Genomic DNA, 20,766 nt, shown 5'->3' on the forward strand with positions numbered 1-20,766 from the left:
GTGATCACACCATTGCACTCCAGCCTGGAGGACAGAGCAAGAGCCTGTCTCAAAAAATAAAATAAGATTCAATTTATATTTAATGTTCAGATTAGGCAAATCTATGGAGACAGAAAGTAAATTAGTGGTTGCCAGGAGCTGGGAATAGTTGAGGAGAAATGGAGAGTGACTGATAATGAATATGAGGTCTCTTTATGGAGTGATAAAAATGTCCTAAAATTGATTGTCATGATAGTTTGCACAACTCTTGTGAATATACTATATAAACCATTGAGTTATATACTGTAAATGGTGAAGTGCATATAGAACCAAAAAGAGTCCAAACAGTCAAAGCAATCCTAAGCAAAAAGAACAAAGCCAAAGGTATCAGACTACCTGACTTCAAACTATACTACAAGGCTATAGTGACCAAAACAGCATGGCACTGTGCAAAAACAGACACATAGACCAATGGAAGAGAATAGAGAACCCAGAAATGAAGCCACACACCTATACCCAACTGATCTTCAACAAGGTCAACAAATATAAGCAATGGGGAAAGGACTCCCTGTTCAACAAATGGCGCTGAGATAACTGGCTATCCACATGCAGAAGAATGAAGCTGGACCTCTACCTCTCACCATATACAAAAATAAACTCAAGATGGATTAAAGATTTAAGTGTAAAACCTAAAACTATAAAAATCCTAGAAGAAAACCTAGGAAATACCCTTCAGGACATCAGCCTTGGCAAAGAATTTATTACTAGGTCCTCAAAAGCAACTACGACAAGAACAAAAATTGACAAATAGTGCCTAATTAAATGAAAGAGCTTCTGCACAGCAAAACAAACTATCAACAGAGTAAACAGACAACTTATAGAATGGGAGAAAATATTTTTGCAAACTATGCATCTGACACTGGTCTAATATCCAGAATCTATAAGGAACTTATGTGGGTCTTTTGTTTTGTTTTGTTTTGAGATGGAGTCTCATTTTGTCACCCAGGCTGGGTACAATGGCGTGACCTTGGCTCACTGCAACTTCTGCCTCCCAGGCTCAAGCGATTCTTCTGCGTCAGCCTCCCACATAGCTGGGATTACAGGTGTGCACCACCACATCCGGCTAATTTTTGTATTTTTAGAAAACCCTGTTTTCTAAAACAGGGTTTCACCATGTTGGCCAGGCTGGTCTTGAACTTCTGACCATGGGTGATCCACCTGCCTCAGCCTCCCAAAGTGCTGGGATTACAGGTGTGAACCACTGCACCTGGCCAAGAATCTATAAGGAATTTAAACAACTCAACAAGCAAAAAACAAATCCCATTTAAAAAATGGGCAAAACACAAGGACATTTCTCAAAAGAAGATATACAAGCAACCAACAAACATGCAAAAATGTTCAACATCATTAATCATCAGAGAAATGCAAATCAAACCCACAATGAGATACCATCTCGCACCAGTCAGAATGGCTCTTATTGGTGAGGCTGTAGAGAAAAGAGAATGCTTATACACTGTTGGAGGGAATGTAAATTAGTTCAGCCACTGTGGAAAGCTGTTTGGAGATTTCTCAGAGAACTTAGAACTACCATTCAACCCAGAAATCTCATTACTGGGTATATATCCAAAAGAAAACAAATCGTTCTACCAAAAAGAAACATGCACTCATATGTTCATCACAGCACTATTCACGATAGCAAAGACACAGAATCAATCTAGGTGCCCATCAGTGGTGGATGGAATAAGGAAAACATGGTACTATACCATGGGATACTACATGGAATACTACACAGCCATAAAAAAGAATGAAATCATGTCCTTTGCAACAACATGGATGCAGCTAGAAGCCATCATCCTAAGTAAATTAACACAAGAACAGAAAACCAAATACTGCATGTTCTCACTTATTATTTTTTTTTGAGATGGAGTCTCTCTCTCTGTTGCCCAGGCTGGAGTGCAGTGACACAATCTAGGCTCACTGCAACCTCTGCCTCCTGGATTCAAGTGATTCTTGTGCCTCAGCCTCCCGAGTAGCTGGGACTACAGGCGCACGCCACCACACCCGGGTAATTTTTGTATTTTTAGTAGAGTTGGGGTTTCGCCATGTTGGCCAGGCTGGTCTTGAACTCCTGGCCTCAAGTGATTCGCCTGCTTTGGCCTACCAAAGTGCTGGGATTACAGGCATGAGCCACTGTGTCCAGCCTGCATGTTCTCCCAAAGTGCTGGGATTACAGGTGTGAGCCACTGTGCCCAGGCTACATGTTCTCACTTACAAGTGGAAGCTAAACAATGGGTACTCGTGGACATAAGTACCCTGTTGGATGGCAACAATAGACACCAGGAACTCTTAGAGCAGGGAGGGATGAAGGGGGGCAAGGGTTGATAAACTATTGGATACTATTCGTAGTACCTGGGTGATGGGATCAATTATACACCACACCCCAGCATCATGCAATATACCCAGGTAACAAACCTGCACATGTAGCCCCTGAATCTAAAAGAAAAGTTGAAATAAAAATAGATTTGATACAAAATTAAAAAAAAAAAAGAAATGAGGTAGGAATTCTAGTGAGGTGTGAGTGGAGAGGAAGAGAAGCTTTTCTATTTTAAGCTCTTGTATCATTTTCTTTCTTTTTTTACTGATATATAATTCACACTCCATAAAAACAAATGGTGAATTGTATAGTATGTAAATTAAATCTTAATAAAGCTGTTAGGTTCAAAAATATATGTAAGAAGATGAGCATATTGCCTGGCATGTAGTAAGGACTCAATAAATGGTAATAAATTTATTATTGTACCCTTTCCTCTTCCTGTCATTCTAATACTGGCTAGAATCACCTCTAACACTAACACTGTAGAATATGTCAAGCTCATTCCAGGCAGCCCATTTCATGCTAGTGGAGAGTCACAGGTGAGTCCTGAAGGCTAACATCCCAAGACTAAGAGTCTTCCTCCGATACTCAGACAACTAAATATACAACAGAACAGTAACAAAATAATGGTTCCATTTATTGAACACTCACTATGTGCCCAGGTACTGTGCCAGGAACTTTACGACTATTCTCATGAGAACCCTACTAGGCTGTTATATTATTATTCCTATTCATTAAATGAAGAAACTGACACTTAGAGAAGTTATGTATCTTATAAAGTCACACTGGCAGTCACTGACTGAGCTGGAAAGTTCAACTCCAAGGCTTGTAACTCTTTTTCTCTAAGTGATTACATGGCTTTATTATGCTTTCTCTTATTTATGCACATTTTACCCACACTTTACAATTCAAGCATCTTGATTTTCACTGATCTCCCTTTCCTCTATGCCTTCTGTTTACATCAAATCAGTAAACATTTCCTTTTACATAGTCTTGTGTGTTCTCAGATTGTTTCATGTATATTCTCTTAAGTATGGCAGGTTGCTTAATAAACACTTCTTTAGTGAATGGATGTTAAGCTTCCTCAGGCAGGAAACAGGTTCTTGATGGACAGACACTGTGTCTTCAACATGTCTTTATCCTTTATATGGAGAAGGCACTCATGGTCACCTAGGCTGGCTGATGGCTGGAGGACCATCCCCTACTTGAAAATGGTTCTCACAGACATCATGCTTTCTGCCCATGGACTGGAAGTTTTCTCCTTAGGAATAGGACCTCACCTCATTATCACCCCATCCTAGTGTAGCATGGGGGCTCAGAATAGAGCTGATGAATTAAAGACTGGGTCAACACTTATTCCACTGGAGACACCTCAAGGGCAGCCTTCCCACAGGGACCCCCAAGCACATTTTCTCTCACATCCATGAAAGGGAAGGGGCAGACCAGGAAGGATGGCAAGGAACTTGAAGAAGACAGGCTATTGTCCCTGCCTGTGGCCATGACAGTCAGTGCGGCATCCTCTCTGGCTCAGGACCCTTCTTTTTAGTGCAGACCCAGGGGGTGCTTTCCAGAGCCCACATCTCACCTTCACATCACCAAATTCATAACGTGGGGCAAACTCTTAAGAATCTGTTAGTCGGTTATCTACAGACCCATAAAAACTCTGTTTTAACCTCCTCTACTTCCCACCTCTCCTAATTCTCAGAGTAGTGACATGCTCACAAGTATCTAGATTCCCTTAGATTTGTCCTATAAGTACCCTGAGGTCACCCTCTTCCCCCTCCTCCCCCACCCCCATCCTATCCAAAGCAGTATTCTTTGAGCTCCAGGGATCCTCTGGGGCAGGGATGGCAACAAGAAGAAGGTGGCAGCTCTTTGCCTCTCGGCAGCTATGCTACTTGGTTGGTCAAACTTGGTCCCTCTGTGTTCCCCATCTCTACACCTGCTTGCCTCTCCTCTGCCTTTTCTTCAAGATGTTAAAAACTCGCAATAAAAAACAAATACAAAATGCTGTAATTAATAGCCAATTCCAAGCCAACCCAGCATCTCTACTAATAAACCTCAACACTTGCAAAAAGAACAATAAATTCTGCCCCTCTCTGGTTCTGAGGTGGTCTCTTTTATATAGTCTGTGTGTGTGTATGTATGTGGGTAAGTGTGTCTACATATATATTTATTTTCCTTTATTTCCCATCCAGGGAGGGGCAGAATAATGAACTGCGTGCGTCAGGGAAGATGAATCTGAGATACTAGGGAGCAGTGCAGTAAAAAGATTAAAGTGTTATTATTGTTGGGTTTTTTTCCCCCATGGTCCATTGTGACAGCTCGACCGTCATCTGTAAAAAATGTCTCAGCGAGAGATAATCATCGGAAACTCAATAAAGCGTCAGGGGGAGCCTCAGCCCCTATCAATCACTAGGTGCCTGGAAAATTTCAGCCCTCTGTCTCCCTTCCTGCTATCCATATAAATGTCTCTAATATATTTTGTGTGGTGTGTGGGACCCGTCCCTGATTTGGAACTTTTGATGAAAAAATATTTATACACAAAATATGTAAATCAGTTAAAAATCATAAGACTAGCTCTTTGCCACCCAATCTTATTTTTTCTTATTTTTATAAATGCATCAAATTTATTCTGTTTAATAAAACATGTCAACTAGTCTATCTCTCTCTTCTAGGACACAGACAGACACAGACACACACACACACACACACAGTTTGGAGGGCTAAAAGGATGGAAGTAATTAACCTAACTGGCTGATTCATTTAATCATGCAGGTGGCCAAAATGTATCCTGGTAACTCTACGGTGGCCAGAACCAGCACTATGGAGAAATGACATGTAGAAACATTGGCCATGGAGTGTGACAAGGCTCTGAGTGAGCCTGGACAAGGATGAGGAAGGGGCTGTGACATTATTAAAAATAATAAATTGCCCACACAGCTTTTGGCCTGGCAGATTCTCCCAAGCCTTTGGACAAGCCAGAGATCTGAGCTGACTAAGCTGGGGGCACATGCAGGCTGATATGGTTGCTGGGTCTTATACAAGAGCAGGAGGCAGTTCTGCTGGCATTTGACATCCTCACTCTGCCTTAGTTTCCTTTAGTATCTGCATCATAGGGTTACTGTGAATACAAAGTAAGTATCAATCAATATTATCTGCAATCCTTGCAGCTATCATCATCATCGTCATCTCATTATCACCTCCCTCTGCTTCTCTACCCTGGAAGGAATCAGTTCCTGCAGTGCCCTCTCCTTTAGGACCTTCAAGGCTCTTCTCTGTCTAAAGGATAAAGTCCAAGAGTCTTGATCTGGTCCTATTCTACTAATGTTGCATCTTTATTGCTCATTACTCTCTAAGATGAATCTTCTGCTGTGTCCCTGCTTCACCCTAACATGTTCACCTATCAGAGTGAAACATAATTTTTCTGTTTCTCATATCTGAGTGGTTTTTTTGTTTTTTGAGACAGGGTCTTGCTCTGTCACCCAGGCTGGAGTGCAGTGGCGTGATCATGGCTTATGGCAGCCTTGACCTCCTGGGCTCAGGCAATCCTCCTGTCTCAGCCTCCTGAGTAGCTGGGACCACAGGCACAACCCACTACACCTGGCTAATTAAAATATATATATATTGGGCAGGGCGTGGTGGCTCATTACTAATCCTGGCACTTTGGGAGGCCAAGGTGGGCAGATTGCCTGAGCTCAGGAGTTCAAGACCAGCCTGGGCAACATGGTGAAACCCTGTCTCTACTAAAATCAAAAAATTTTCCAGGCATGGTGGCACTTGCCTGTAATCCCAACTACTCAGGAGGCTGAGGTATAGGAATTGCTTGAACCCAGGAGGCGGAGGTTGCAGAGAGCTGAGATCATGCCACTCACTGTACTCCAGCCTGGGCAACACAGCAAGACTCTGTCTCAAAAATAAAATAAAATAAAATAAAGTTGTGTAGAGATGGGGTCTCACAATGTTGCCCAGGCTGGTCTTGAACTCCTGGGCTCAAGCAGTCCTCCTGCTTCAGCCTCCCAAAGTCTTGGGATTATAGGCATGAGCCACCACGCTCGACCACTCTATGTTTTGAATACAGCACACCCCTTCTCTACTCACATTCAATTGCACTCACCTGTCAACCCTCCATACAGCTGTCCAAAACCTTCCTATACTCTGAGGCTCAAATGTCATTTTATTTCCTTGACTTCTTCAGCCAAAGATTCTCTTCTCTGAGCTCTGATAGTCCTTGTTATCTGTACCTCTGACTGGACCCTTTGTCAAATATTGTCCTGGTAATGTCTTACATCTTTATTATTACTAATTATTGTTCTTGCGAGCATCTTACATTTGCACAATGCCTTGTATTTTCTCAAGCGCTTTCATAAGTACTCCAATTTGGGCCTTAAAATAAGCCTATGGTGTAGGAAATATTATTCTCTACAGATGCGAAAATCAAGCTCAGAGTGAAAAAGAATTGCCAAGGTCACAAAGTTAGGTAATGGCTAAGCCATTCCTTGGACTCTAAATAATATTTGGCTCTTTGAGGGTAATAGTTTGCTACCAGAGAAAAGCATTTGGAAGGCCGTGTCAAAGACTGACATTCCGTTAAGAATATAATCGGAGGAGGATGTAGAAACACAGGTTTACATTCTAGGGTTTAGGTTAGGGGTAAATGTACTATACTGCCTCCCAATAACCTTTATTTTACAAATAAGGAGACAATGCCTCTGGCAGATATAGAAAATTGCTCCAGGTGTCAGAGCTATTAAGTGTTCTGCACACATATAATACCATGGCTTAAACACATAGCCTCTCTAGGAGTGAAGCTTAAAGTGGCAAAATAAGATCTCTGGTACGGAGGCGAAGGCCCAGATAAGTTTTTTAAGCAGTTCAAGCACAACACCACAACTAATACCTGTAGTCTAGATCATGCTTCCCAAAGGGTAGGAGCCTATTATTAGAAATGCAAAACCTCGGGTCCCACGCCAGACATACTCAATCAGAATCTCTGAGGGTAGGGTCCAGGAACCTGTGTTTTAACAAGCTCTCTAGGGGATTCTTATTTCCTTGGGAGCCTTATTATTCTCATCTGAGTTTTTGCTCTCCAAGAGCATGCATTCTCTCTGCTATGCTTGGGTTAGGCTGGGCACACAGTGGGTGCTGGGTAGTTAACTTATACTGAGTAAAAGAGATAGTCAGATGAGACCATCCTTGGCATGTCCTGGGGAGGGGGAGAAATATTATACAGAGCAGTTCCATTACCGCCAGCGGGGAGTCCTAGCCATCTCCTGAACTCCAGGGCACTTGTCCACTGGTTTGTGATGTGCCGGCTTGCACCGTCCTGTCCCCCATCTGAAGACACAGAGATGGGGAGGTCAGCTGGAGCAGGCCAGGTCCTGCAGGCCCTGGAGCTGTGGGAAGGGGCACTCAGGCTGGTGGGGTTATTCCAAGCCCTCTACCCCCAGAAGGGCCCTATGCCAACCCAGCTTCTGCCCCACTCATCTTTATTCAGCTGCCACTTGGAGCTGAGAAGAGAAACTGATTTATAGCCTGCTCTGGCTGCATTTCTGCCGTGTTTTATTGTTTTAATTGTACATATGAGAGGCACTCAAAATGCTTGCTTGCATTTCTGACAGCCCCAGACACCCAATGTTTATAACAGTTACTTATAAGCAGCCAGCGGCATCCCCGGCTGGGCGACTTGTTTACTGTTACCACTAATTTATTATCTCCTCCATCTGAGGATTAGGGCCCCCACCCATCAGCCAGCCACAAGTGGAACACTCCTGGAGTGGGCATGGGTAGGGCTCAAGGCACTGAATGGAATGTGGTCGAGATCAGGGAATAGGTTGGCAAAGGAACAGCCATGATCCTCGTACTTCTCTCTACATTTATTCCATCTCACAGACATTCTAAGCTGTGCCCTCTGCTTTTTTATTTTTCCCCATCCTCTTCATCCTCCAAAGCCCAACTCAAATCCCACTTCTTTCAAGAATATCACATTGGGTGCAGTGGCTTACCCCTGTAATGCCAGCACTTTGGGAGGCCAAGGTGGGTGGATCACCTGAGGTCTGGAGTTAATGACCAGCCTGGCCAACACGGGGAAACTCCATCTCTACTAAAAGTATTAGTAAAATAAAAATAAAAATTAGCCGGGCATGGTGGTGGCGCCAGTAATCCCAGTTACTTGGGAGGCTGAGGCAGGAGAATCGCCTGAACCCAGGAGGCAGAGGTTACAGTGAGCCGAGATCATGTCATTGCACTCCAGCCTGGGTAACAAGAACGAAACTCTGTCTCAAAAAAAAAAAAAAAAAAAGAATATTACTTGCTCTGACAGTGAGCCTAGAGCTTATAGAACATTAGAAATCACATGGCTGACAGGGGCATGGGAGGCCAGATAATCCAATGACCCATGGCAAGAATCCCCTTTGCAGAATCCATGATGGGCAGACATCTCAGCTGTTAGTACCCCTTGAGTGGTGAGTTGCTCAGTACCTCCTAGGCAGGCTTCCTGCTTTACACTTTGCCAAAACCCACCTCCATAGAGAAATTCTTCATTAAATGTCACTGTGCTTTAAATATATATGATTATCTCTAATCATCCTAACAACCCTATAAGATGGGTATTGTTGTTACTATGTTACAGATGAGAAAATTGAAATTCAGAGACTTTAAGTCATTTACTCAAGATCACACATCTAGTAATAGAGCTTAGATGAATCATCCAGATATCTGGTATTGAAGCCCAATCTTTCTCTAGGACACCAATGTGCCTCTGAAGATGCCACTCTGAGGGCTGGAGGGAAAGCAAAGAACAATCAGGCCAACAAGATTTCCATACCAAGCATCCTTGGGTTACCTGAACCAGTAAGACTGCCCTCTACCCAGAAACACCAACTTTGACAAAAGTGGACCCAGCTAAGTAGGCTTCTTGCTAAAGAGCAAAAGCTCACATGACACGGGAGAAGAGTGTCACTAGGAATGGCATAACCAAAGACAAAGTCTCAGCAAGGATGGCAAAGAAGTTTCTTTCCTCCCTAGGCTGTGTCTGTTCTCAGCAGGTAAAACAAATACAAAGCATCTTTGATACCCTTTAGTTTTCTTGCCTGGATCCTTTTTCCTGCTCACACCTTAAATGCTGGTATCCTGAGTAAAGGACTTGTCCTCCTACCACCCCCTCACTTTAAATCCTTTCTTTGGGCAATTTCGGTCACATCCATTGTTTTAACTCCCAAGGAAATGGAAAATACTCCTAAATCCCTATCTCCTGCCAAACTACTCCTTTGAGCTCTCCAGACCCACATATCTAACTATTCCCTCAAATTGGAAACTGAGGTGTCACCATGCATACCTCCTTTTCCATCAATTCTCACTATCCACTGAGTACTCAATCTTCTAATATTCTGTTAATATCTATTTACTCTATTCCCAAAGATCACCTTTAGGAATCTCCAGATACTTTAAATGTATTTTTGGAGGACAGGAGCATAGCTTCTTACAGATTCCCAAAGGAGTCCATTATCCCTAAAAAGTCAAGAACCATTGCTAACCTTTCCCCTCCAATTCCTCCTCCACCCTGTCAGAATGGTCCATCTAAAATGCAAGTGTGAATTCGACATTGCCCTGCTTAAAATCCTTTAATGGCCTTAGAATAGAGAATGAGCTCCCTAGAACTGCCTTACAAGGTCCTTCCTATGTGTAGCCTTCTTCACTCTCCGGCCTTAGTTCTTGTTATTCTCCTCAATCCTGCAGCAGATGGTTCCACCTGCTGTCACTCCCTAACCCCCACCCAACACCTCTGCATAGACTGTTCCCTCTGCCTGGAAGGTCCATCCCTCTTAGCCTTCCTGGCAATCTCCAACTCATCCTTAAGACCCAATTCAAGGTCACTTACCCTGTGACACTTCCCAGACACCAGCCTGCTCACTTCTCAGGTAGAGCTCACCACTATTTACAGCAGTGCTGCCTACATACTTTGTGCAGCTACCATTGCATTTATCACTCTGCGTTGTGATTCCTTGTTTACAGGCTTGTCTCTGTAAATGATTGGGAGCACTGATGAGGGGCTCGACTATGTATAATCATTTATATAATCCCAGCAACTGGCAGAGTGCCTGACACTCGGTAAGAACATGCTGAATTATGCATAAATGAAACTAATAAGCAATTACAACTGTAGAGCACTTTACAATCCACACATCACATATTTTATCTCTTGATATTCACAACAATACTGATACGGAAGAAAAGGAATGTATCACTGGAGGTTAGAGAGGTCCTGCCAAAGCCACAAACTACACCTTCCTTCAGTACTAACTGCAGGCCAAGGGCCACAAAAATATCTATTAGAAATTTAGTGAACTTCATGGACTTGGCACTGACTCCATAGTCTAATATAACAGCAAAGTTCTGCCCAACTTTCCTGAGCTTGTGAACTTCCTGTGAATTTGCCTAGACACACGCGAAGGAAAGGCAATTACACCTCTTGTTTTACTCTACCTTCCTTACCCATCCCTATAAGTCAGGTAATTTTTCATGCAAAAGTCAATCCAATACAAAAATAAGAGAACTACAGGATTCTTTTGTTTCTATTTCATCCATGAGAATGAGTCAGGGCTGGGTATGGTGCCTTGCATACAATTAGCAGTCAATATATATTGGTTGAATGGCTAAAAAAATGAGGTTTCCTTAAATGGAAAAAGGAAAGACATGGTTAAGACGAAGCCAAAAGCTTAGGCTGATGAGAGAGAAGAGCCCTGAGAAGATTCTAAAGAACTATCACTATCCAGGTCCAAGTCAGAATGTTCAGTGCACCAAGTTGGACGGCAGAGCACATCCAAACTGATACACCCAGGAAAATAAAGCCAGCTGCCAGAAGACTGTGGCGGACAAAGGTAGTCTAAAATTATTAAAAAAAAAAAAAAGGTAGAGAGATCTTGCAAGCCACAATGAGTTTATTAATGATTCCTGACAAACTTCTAGGATGTTATTCTTATTATTTAACAGTTGTTTGTTTTTGTTTTTGTTTTGAGACAGGGTCTTGCTCTGTCACCCAGGCTGTAATGCAGTGGCGTGATCTCAGCTCACTGCAACCTCTGCCTCCCGGGTTCAAGTGATTCTCGTGCCTCAGCCTCCTGAGTAGCTGGGACTACAGGCATGCGCCACCACGCCCTGCTAAGTTTTGTATTTTTAGTAGAAATGGGGTTTTGCCATGTTGGCCAGGCTGGTCTCGAACTCCTAGCCTCATGTGATCTGCTTGCCTCGGCCTCCCAATGTGCTGGGACTACAGGCGTGAGCCACGGTGCCCAGCGCTTTGTAACAGTTCTTAAACACTTGGTAATTACTGGGTACCAGTATGGGTTCCCTAAGAACAATAAATCAACATGCTAGAATAACCTGATTTCCTTTTTTGGAAAGGGTTATTAGACAGGAAAATAAGACAAATGCTAGAAACATTTTAATTTTAGCAAGAAATATGGGGAAAAAGCTCTTAAAATTTTGTGAACAAAGCAAAGGAATGGAGGATGGAAAACAATGAAGGCTGGTAGAATTACACCTGAGAATGCTGAATAATGCATCAAAATTATCCGGACCATGTGCTCTAGGACTCTGTATTTAATAAAGTCCTTATAAACATTTTAATCCAAGTAAGAACATGACGTCAGGGGATCTTGTCTGTCTAACTCATCAGTGCTTAAAACACTACCTGGTATACAGGAATGTGATCAATAAATACTTTTGAATAAATAAGTGAATCCACAGGAAGCCTACTACTAAATTTGCAGATCATATGAAATAAGAAGAGATAGTTAATATTTTAATTGTTATTTCATAAGGGGACATGATAGCCTTTTCAAATATTTTTTTGTCTATCTCTCCCTATCTACCTACCTACCCAGAATGTAGGCTGTCTGGCATAAGAGTTAAAAATAATCCAGAGGTTGACCAGGAAAAAGAAAAAAAAAGAAAAAAGAAAAGAAAGGGAAGCGAAGGGGAAGGGAAGGGGAAGAGGAAGGAAGGAAGGAAGGAAAAACAAAGAAAAAGAAATTATGTAACCTTGAACTAGGAATGCAAAAAAAAAATTATGTAGAGCAGGGTTGGCAAACTACAGCGTCTGGGCCAAATCCAGCCTGCTGTGTGTTTTTATAAATAACGTTTTATTGAAACATATCCACATCATTTTGTTTGTGTATTGTTTGTGGCTGCTTCTGTATCACAATGGTCAAGGTAAGTAGTCACAACTGAGATCAACTGGCCCACAAAGCTTAAATGTTTACTATCTGGCTCTTTCTAGAAAGTTTGCTGACTACTGATCTACAGTGTTGAATGTGAGTATCACCCTGGAGGTTACCATTAAAATACAAAGCTACAAAACATGAATGTACATCGTGGAGATCAGTGTGACAGCAGAAGTTGGACTAGATGGCTTCATAGCTCTCAGATTCTATAAAATAAAAAAAGTTTATAAAATAAAAAAAGTTTTATAAAATAAAAAAATCCCTGCTAGAATCCTGACAGCAGATAAGAAGGCACTCAAAAGAATCCCCCCTGTCTACCTGGCCCTGCCCTCTCAACAAATGCTCCACCTTGCTTTTTGGTGAGAGCACCTGTATTAGTTCGTTTTCATGATGCTGATAAAGACATACCTGAAACTGGGAACAAAAAGAGGTTTAATTGGACTTACAGTTCCACATGGCCGGGGAGGCCTCAGAATCATGGCAGGAGGTAAAAGGCACTTCTTACATGGCAGCGGCAAGAGAAAAATGAGGACGAAGCAAAAATGGGAAACCCCTAGTAAACCCATCAGATCTCATGAGACTTACTCACTATCACAAGAATAGCATGGGAAAGACTGGCCCCCATGATTCAATTACCTCTCCCTAGGTCCCTCCCACAACATGTGGGAATTCTGGGAGATACAATTCAAGTTGAGATTTGAATAGGGACACAGCCAAACCATATCAGCACCTAAACTGAAGACAGAGCTGAGCACTGCAATGCTGTGCCTGAATAAGAAGAGGATAGCCCATAAGCTGAGTCCCCACATATCAGGCTGCAAATAGAGGGCAAGGTGGTACTCATGAAATTCTCTGTTTAAAACATAAACACAATTCCTCCGGCTCAGTGGGGAATCCAAGGACACAAAGATCATGGCCTGCACATGAGGAGGAGAGAAAGGACATATGGGTAGATGAGAGTTCAAATAACCATACAAGAGGCCAAGATCTAGAGAACATTCAAAAGAACAGCTGAGGGCAGGTTGCAATTATTGTCAAGGTCAGGGAAGCCTTTGTGGAGGATCTAGCCTTAGCAATGGAGCCTTAAGAGAAGGACCAGGTTTAGAGAGGTGGAAGGAAAGGGAGAGGGTAACTTCACACTTTACCTGGGCAGCAATGCCTTAATGTTCTTGGACACTCCTCTCATGCCACTGATTTGAGAAACCTTCTCCCCGGGGCAGCAACAACACCGCTACTCTGAGTTACCACATACCACGTCAGTCTGGCAGCCTTACAGCTCTGAAGGCTGAGCACATTGCTCCCCTTGGCTGAATTTCCCCCAAGGTCAATATTCTGGCTCTCAGGCAGTCAGAGAGGCTGTCTGTCCTCCTGGCATCACTGCTAACACTAAAGCAGCCACTGCTCAGCCACCCTGCTGCTGGCAATCTCAGAGAGATTGCAGCCTCTGTGAATGATCCAGGACAAGGGGAAAGCAGTGGCGACAGTGTGGATAAACAAAAGCTCAAATGTAAAATACTCATTTCTGACCGCAGCCAAAGCAACCAGCTGTTTTTTTCAATCCCACTTTGGAAGAAGTACTCACTAGACACAACATAAACTGACTTGCTGAGGTACCCTCCAACAGACACATGATCGAGCCCTAGTGCAAACCCAAACACCCACCTTGGACATTCAATCCCCAAGACTCATCCCAGAGGCTCTTCATTCTGAAGTTCAAACCACCACCAACACAACATCCCAGACATCCCAGAGGAGGCACTGATGATGACCTCATTTTATGAGGATAGACATCAAAGCACAGAGAAGGTCCACTGTTTGTCCTGGATCATAGAGTAAGTTGAGGGGACAGTCCCAGAGACAGGATTGCATTTTACATTTAGGAGGGGGAAAAGCAGTATTCAGAGTAGTAGTATTTAGGGACTTCTGAGACTGAGGAATCCAGTGAGGCTGTTGTCTAGTTCTGGGGCAGGAATGGGGCAAGGTAAGTCTGCAGGAAACAGGAGACGAACAAATCCACATTCCATGCAGTTGCCTTAATTATTTTACTGAAATCTGCTCCTTTGTCCACTCATCTGCGGCTCTCCAGGCTGAAGCACTTCAGGAAAACACCAGTTGAAATGTACTTCCTACCCGCAATTAGGTCATGAAATCAGCCTCTATTTCTTTCCCCAAGACTTCTTTTGAAGTGACATAAAGTTAGAGCCAGGGGACTGTGAAAGGCAGCTGTTCCAAGCCCTTTGGGGTCTCCATGAGTCCACAGAGGTAAAGAACATGCAGGCTGTCACTCTGAGTTGCTGGTAGAGCTGACACCACAGAGCAAGGCTGCATGAAAGCCACAAGAGGAGAGCTCTCAGAGAAGCAGGACAGCCCACACTTACCTTCCAAAGAATGGATTCCCTGTTCCTTGGCAGTCTTGTAAACACTGCTGAAATCATCTCCAAGGTTTGGATCTGCCCCAGCAGCAAGCAGGACCTGTACCACACTAGAAGAAATCACAAAGACAGAAGTGTCAAAAGCAAGAAAGGCCCAGGAGGTACAGACCCAGATCCGGAAGCATGTTTGGGCATTGGAGCTGTCTCTGCTCATGTGAGTGATACGGTGGGAAAAAAACCATGAACTCTGGGAGTGTAAAAGACAGGGATAGGAAAGACTGGGACAGGAGATCTTAGCCGGGTGCAGTGACTAATGACTGTAATCCCAGCACTTTGGGAGAATTACTTGAGTCCGGGAGTTCAAGACCAGTTTGGGCAACATAGTGAAACTTCATTTAAAAAAAAAAAAAAAAAAAGGCAGCAGCCTCTGAAACTTATCAGCTGAGAAGCTTGGGACAAGTTACTTAACACCTTTCTAAGGCCCAGTTTCCACAATTATAAAATACAAACTGTTTATCCAACAATTACTTATCAAATGCCTACCATGTTCTAGTCCCTGTTTTAGGTGCTGAGGTCTGTGACCTCAAGAAGCTAGGGCCAGTCTGCCGAGAAAAACAATAATTAAGTATAAAGCTACAGCTCAAAGTGTAATAAAGGTTACGACAGGAGAAACGTGCAGCATACCAAGAAACAGGATCAAGAAAGCCCTTACGGCATCAGCAAGACATCAGAACAGGACTCTCCAGCACTTGCTCCCCAGCAGAAACATCAATTTGAACAATTATCCACATGCAAAAATACATTCACAAGAGCTAAGTAAACCAAATGAGAGATTATAGCACCTGGGCGTAGCACAGAGGTAAAGAAAAGATTACCTACAGAGGGTAGGAAGACAGTTTCCTCTTACCCATATCACCCCTCCCCCAACTCCAGGCGGTACACATGGAGAGACATATACTCATGGGGGAAGGAGAGGGAAGTGAGGGCTGGACTTTGCCTTGGACCCTGAAACCAGGCCCACTCCAGTAAAACTCAGTGCCTGGAAGGCTCCCAAACTCCGGGCTGATACCCTCAGACTAAGCCTCTAGGCCTGCCCTGGTGCCAGGCCATACCCCATAGCCCCAGGCTCCAGATCTGCCTCCTAGCCAGACTGACCTTAGCAGCCCGACTCTGGCCCTAGTGCCAGGCCAGCCCCAGCAGTCATGGACTCTGGGCCCACCTTAACACGAGCCCAGCCCCTACAGACTCAGGCTTCAGGCCCGCCTTGCAGATTCAATCTCCAGGCCCATCCTAGTACCAGGGCAGCCTTGGTGGCCCAGGGCTCTAGACTCCCCCCAGAACCGGCTGGCGCATGAATCCAGGCTTCAAGTCTGCCCTAGCACTGGGTCGGCCTGACAGCCTTAGTTATCAGGCCTACACCAGCAGACCCAGCCTCCAGGTCCACCCCAGGCTCCAGCCCAGCCCACAGCCAAGTTAGTCCACACAGCTCAGAGCTTTAGGCCTGCCCTAGCACCAGGTCAGTACCCCTGGCCTTAGGCACTGGGCCAGCACCTGTGGACACAGGCTCTAGGCCTGCTTAGTTTCACACCAGTCCCTGTGGCCCCACACTCCAGACCAGCTCTAGCAGCCCCCAGGCCCATCCCAGTAGACCCAGTACTGAGCTGGCTCCCACAAATCCAGACTCCAGGATAGCCCCCATGGACCCAGGTCCCAGGCTGGCCCTCATTGCTCTAGTACCCAGGCTAGCCCTCACAGACCTACCCTCTGGGGCAGCACCTGCACATCCAGGCTCTAGACCATCACCCACAGACCCAGGCTCCGTGCCAGCCCAGGAATAGGCCAGGCCAGGCTCCAGGCCAGTCCCCATGCCGCAGACTTCAGTGAACCCAAAGTCTAGGCCTGCTCCAGCAGACTCAAGGTCCAGACCTACTCCAACAGATGCCAGTAACAGCCTGGCCCCCATGGGCTGAGACTCCAGGACTATCCCTGTATACCCACGTTCCAGGCCAGCCCTTGTGGACCCAGGGCCCAGGCCCAACCCCCATAAACTCAGGCTCCAAGTCTGCCCCAGTACCAGACTAACCCCTGTGGACTTAGGCTCCAGGCCCGTCCACATGGATGCAGGCACCAAGTCAATCCCAATGACTAACCATTCCCTGCAGATTCAGGCTCAAGGCCCATGCCATCCAAGGTCAGTCCCTGTGCACTTAGGCTTCAGGCTGGCCCCCGCAGATACAGGCTCTAAGCCCACCCCTGTGGTCCCAATCAGTAGGTCCACTCCAGTGGGCCCAGGCTCCAAGCTCAACCCTAAGAACCCAGGCACCAGGCCCACTCACCTGCTGACCCAGGCACCAGGCCAGCCTGCCTAAGGACTCCAACACCAAGCTCATTCATGAACCACACAAGATGGCCTGCCCAGAATCTCTGGACAGGCTGAATGGTGAAGGGCTTTCTCAGGCAAAGCCAATCTGCAAAGCCTGGATAAGTTCCTACTTTTTCACATGCTCAGACACCAAAGCATGGCCACAAGAATCAAGAACAATCAGGGAAACTTGATCCCACCCAAAGAACAAAATAAAGGATCAGTAACCAACCCTAAAGAAATGGATATTCATGACCTGCCTCACAAATAATTAAAAATAATTGTTTTAAGAAAGTTTAGCAAACATTAAGAAAATATAGAGAAACAATTGAACAAAATCGGGAAAACAATAAATATCCCAAACAAATTTAAGAGATTGAAATTATTTTTTTTAAAAACATCAAAAGAAATCCTGGAGCTGAAAAATATAATCAATTAAATGAAACTGCAACATAGAGCATCAACAGCAGAACTGATCAAGCAGAAGACAGAATATGTGAACTCAAAAATCAGTTATTTGAAAATAGGAAGGCCAATGGTTTCCAATAAGATTCAGTCCAAAAAAGACTACACCAAGACATATTATAATCAAACTATCAAAAATTAAAGACAGGCTGGGCACGGTGGCTCACGCCTGTAATCCCAGCACTTTGGGAGGCCGAGGCGGGCAGATCATGAGGTCAAGAGATCGAGACCATCCTGGCTAACACAGTGAAACCCCGTCTCTACTAAAAAATACAAAAAAAAAATTAGCCGGGCATGGTGGCTGGCGCCTGTAGTCCCAGCTACTTGGGAGGCTGAGGCAGGAGAATGGCGTGAACTCAGGAGGCGGAGCTTGCAGTGAGCCAAGATCACAGCACTGCACTCCAGCCTGGGCGACAGAGCAAGACCCCGTCTCAAAAAAAAAAAAAAAAATTAAAGATAAAGAAGGATTCTGAAAGCAGTAAGAGAAAAAAAGCAAGTAATATATAAGGGACTTCCAATAAGGCTAACAGTGGATTTCACATTATAAACCTTATAGGCCAGGAGAGAACGGGATGATAGATTCAAAATGCTGAATGAAAAAAAAACCTGCCAACTAAGACTATATCCAGCAAAACTCTTCTTCAGAAATCAAGGAAAGATAAAGACTTTCCCAGAGAAAGTCTTATATTTCTTAGACAGGTCTGATGGTAATAAATTTATAAGAAATGCTAAGGAGAGTGCTTCATGTTGAAAGAAAAGGATGCTAACTAGCAACACAAAAACAAGAAAGTATAAAACTCACTGGAAGCCTGAGAAACATGCTGAAACCCCATCTCTAACAAAAACAGACAGACAAACAAATACAAACATTAGCCAGGCGTCGTGTCACATGCCAGTAGTCTCATATACTCGGGAGGCTGAGGTAGGAAAATCACTTGAGCTTGGGGGGCAGAGATTGTAGTGAGCTGAGATCAACCATTGCACTCCAGCCTGGGTGACAGAATGAGACCCTATCTCAAAACAAACAAACAAAACACCCCAAAAACCTCACTGGTAATGGTAAGTACATAGTTAAATTCAGAATACTATGATACTGTAAATGGTGGTAAGTAAATCACTTTTATCTTTAGTATTAAGGTCAAAATACAAAACTGCTAAAAATAATAATAGCTACAATAATTTGTTAAGGGATATATAATACAAAAATATGTAAATTGTGACACTAAAAATACAGAATATGTTTGTGGCGGGTATGGAATAAAAGCATAAAGTAACCACAAAGTAAAACCTAAAGTAGATTCATAAAAGGCAAAAAGTAAGGAATATAAGTATACTACTAAAGAAAATCACCTAATCACAAAGGAAGACGGCAAGAGAGGAAGAGGAACAATGGATCTACAAAACAACCAGAAAACAACAAAACGTCAGAAGTTAGTCCTCACCGATCAATAATTGCCTTGAATGTAAATGGATTAAAAAGAGTAAGACCCTACTGTATGTTACCTACAAGAGACTCACTTTACCTATAAGGACACACATAGACTAAATATGAAGGAACGGAAAAAGATATGGCATGCAAATGGGAACCAAAAGAGAGCAGAGGTACCGATATTCATATGGAATAAAATAGACTTTAAGTCCAAACTGTAAAAAGAGACAAAGAAGGTCATTATATAATAATAAAGGGGTCAATTAATCAAGAGACTATAACAATTGTAAATATATATGCACCTAACATCACAGCACCTAAATATATAAAGTGACTATTAATCAATGGGAAGGGAAAGACAGACTATACTACAGAAACAGTAGGGACTTCAATATCCTACTTTCAGCAATGGACAGGTCATCCAGAAAGAAAACCAGTAAGGAAATGTCTGACTTAAACTACACTTTAGACTAAATGGATATAACAGACCTATACAGAACATTCCATCCAACAGCAGTACAACACACATTCTTCTCAAGCACATGGGAACATTAAAGGTCTCCCCTTACATGCATCTCCTTAGTCCAAATTCCAAGAGTAACTACTGTTTATAGATTGGCAAGTTTCCTTCCAAACCTTTGCAATTACAAAAATTACTCCAGTGGCTGTGTGAGAAGAGGGAGTAGGACCAGAAGCAGGGACTCCATATGTTAGCTTCCCTTCTTCCTGCTATTTATGTAATATTCCCACTAATACATTTTTTTCCCTTCTAATAAAAAAGGGCTCATGTTCACTATAAAAAACCAGAAAATATAGATAACCAAAAGAAAAGGTCTTAGAATATATAACATCTTTCCAGTTTCTTCAATGGATATATACATACTTTTATTTATAAAAATGGAATCATATATAAACTTTCTCTCTGAATGCACATACATCCTTCCATGCATTATATGTCTATTACATTGTTTTACTGGCCGGGCACAGTGGCTCATGCCTATAATCCCAGCACTTTGGGAGGCCAAGGTAGCTGGATCACCGGAGGTCAGGAGTTCAAGACCAGCCTGGCCAACATGGTGAAATCCTGTCTCTACTAAAAATACAAAAATTATCTGGGCGTGGTGGTATATGTCTGTAATCTCAGCTACTTGGGAGGCTGAGGCAGGAGAATCGCTTGAATCCGGGAGGTGGAGGATGCAGTGAGCCGAGATCGCGCCACTGCATCAAGCCTGGGTGACACAGCAAGACTTCGTCTCAAACAAACAACAACAAAAAAACCCACATTGTTTTAAATGGCTACACAGTATTCCACTATAAGACTATTCCATGCTTGATTTAACCAATCCCTATTATAAAACAATAGATTGTTTTAAATATTTTAGTAACATATTTCTGATTATTTCCTTTGGATAAATTCATATGAGATAAAATTTACATCGAAAAGTATAAGCATTTTAAGAGTTTTATAAATATTACAAAGTTGCTTTGCAAAAAGATTGTGCTAATTTTTATTTTCACTAGCAAAGTATGCTGTATGAGAGTAACTGCTGTGCCTTCCTTTA

At 43.3% G+C, this 20,766-nt stretch overlaps 1 protein-coding gene across 5 annotated transcripts in view; it reads right to left on the bottom strand.

Annotated features, from left to right (window-relative positions):
• The window catches only part of CLPB (ClpB family mitochondrial disaggregase), a 147,030-nt gene that overhangs the window by 75,574 nt on the left and 50,690 nt on the right, over positions 1-20,766 (bottom strand). For 3 of the 5 annotated variants that reach the window (XM_054523844.2, XM_054523843.2, XM_054523846.2), the window contains 2 exons: positions 14,955-15,058; positions 7,601-7,690 (listed from right to left, as the gene is read on the bottom strand). In XM_054523844.2, coding sequence (XP_054379819.1) covers positions 7,601-7,690; positions 14,955-15,058 — 194 coding nt within the window. 5 annotated transcript variants of the gene reach the window in all.

The sequence above is a fragment of the Pongo abelii genome, chromosome 9, assembly GCF_028885655.2.
Source record: "Pongo abelii isolate AG06213 chromosome 9, NHGRI_mPonAbe1-v2.0_pri, whole genome shotgun sequence".
Lineage (NCBI taxonomy): Eukaryota > Metazoa > Chordata > Mammalia > Primates > Hominidae > Pongo > Pongo abelii.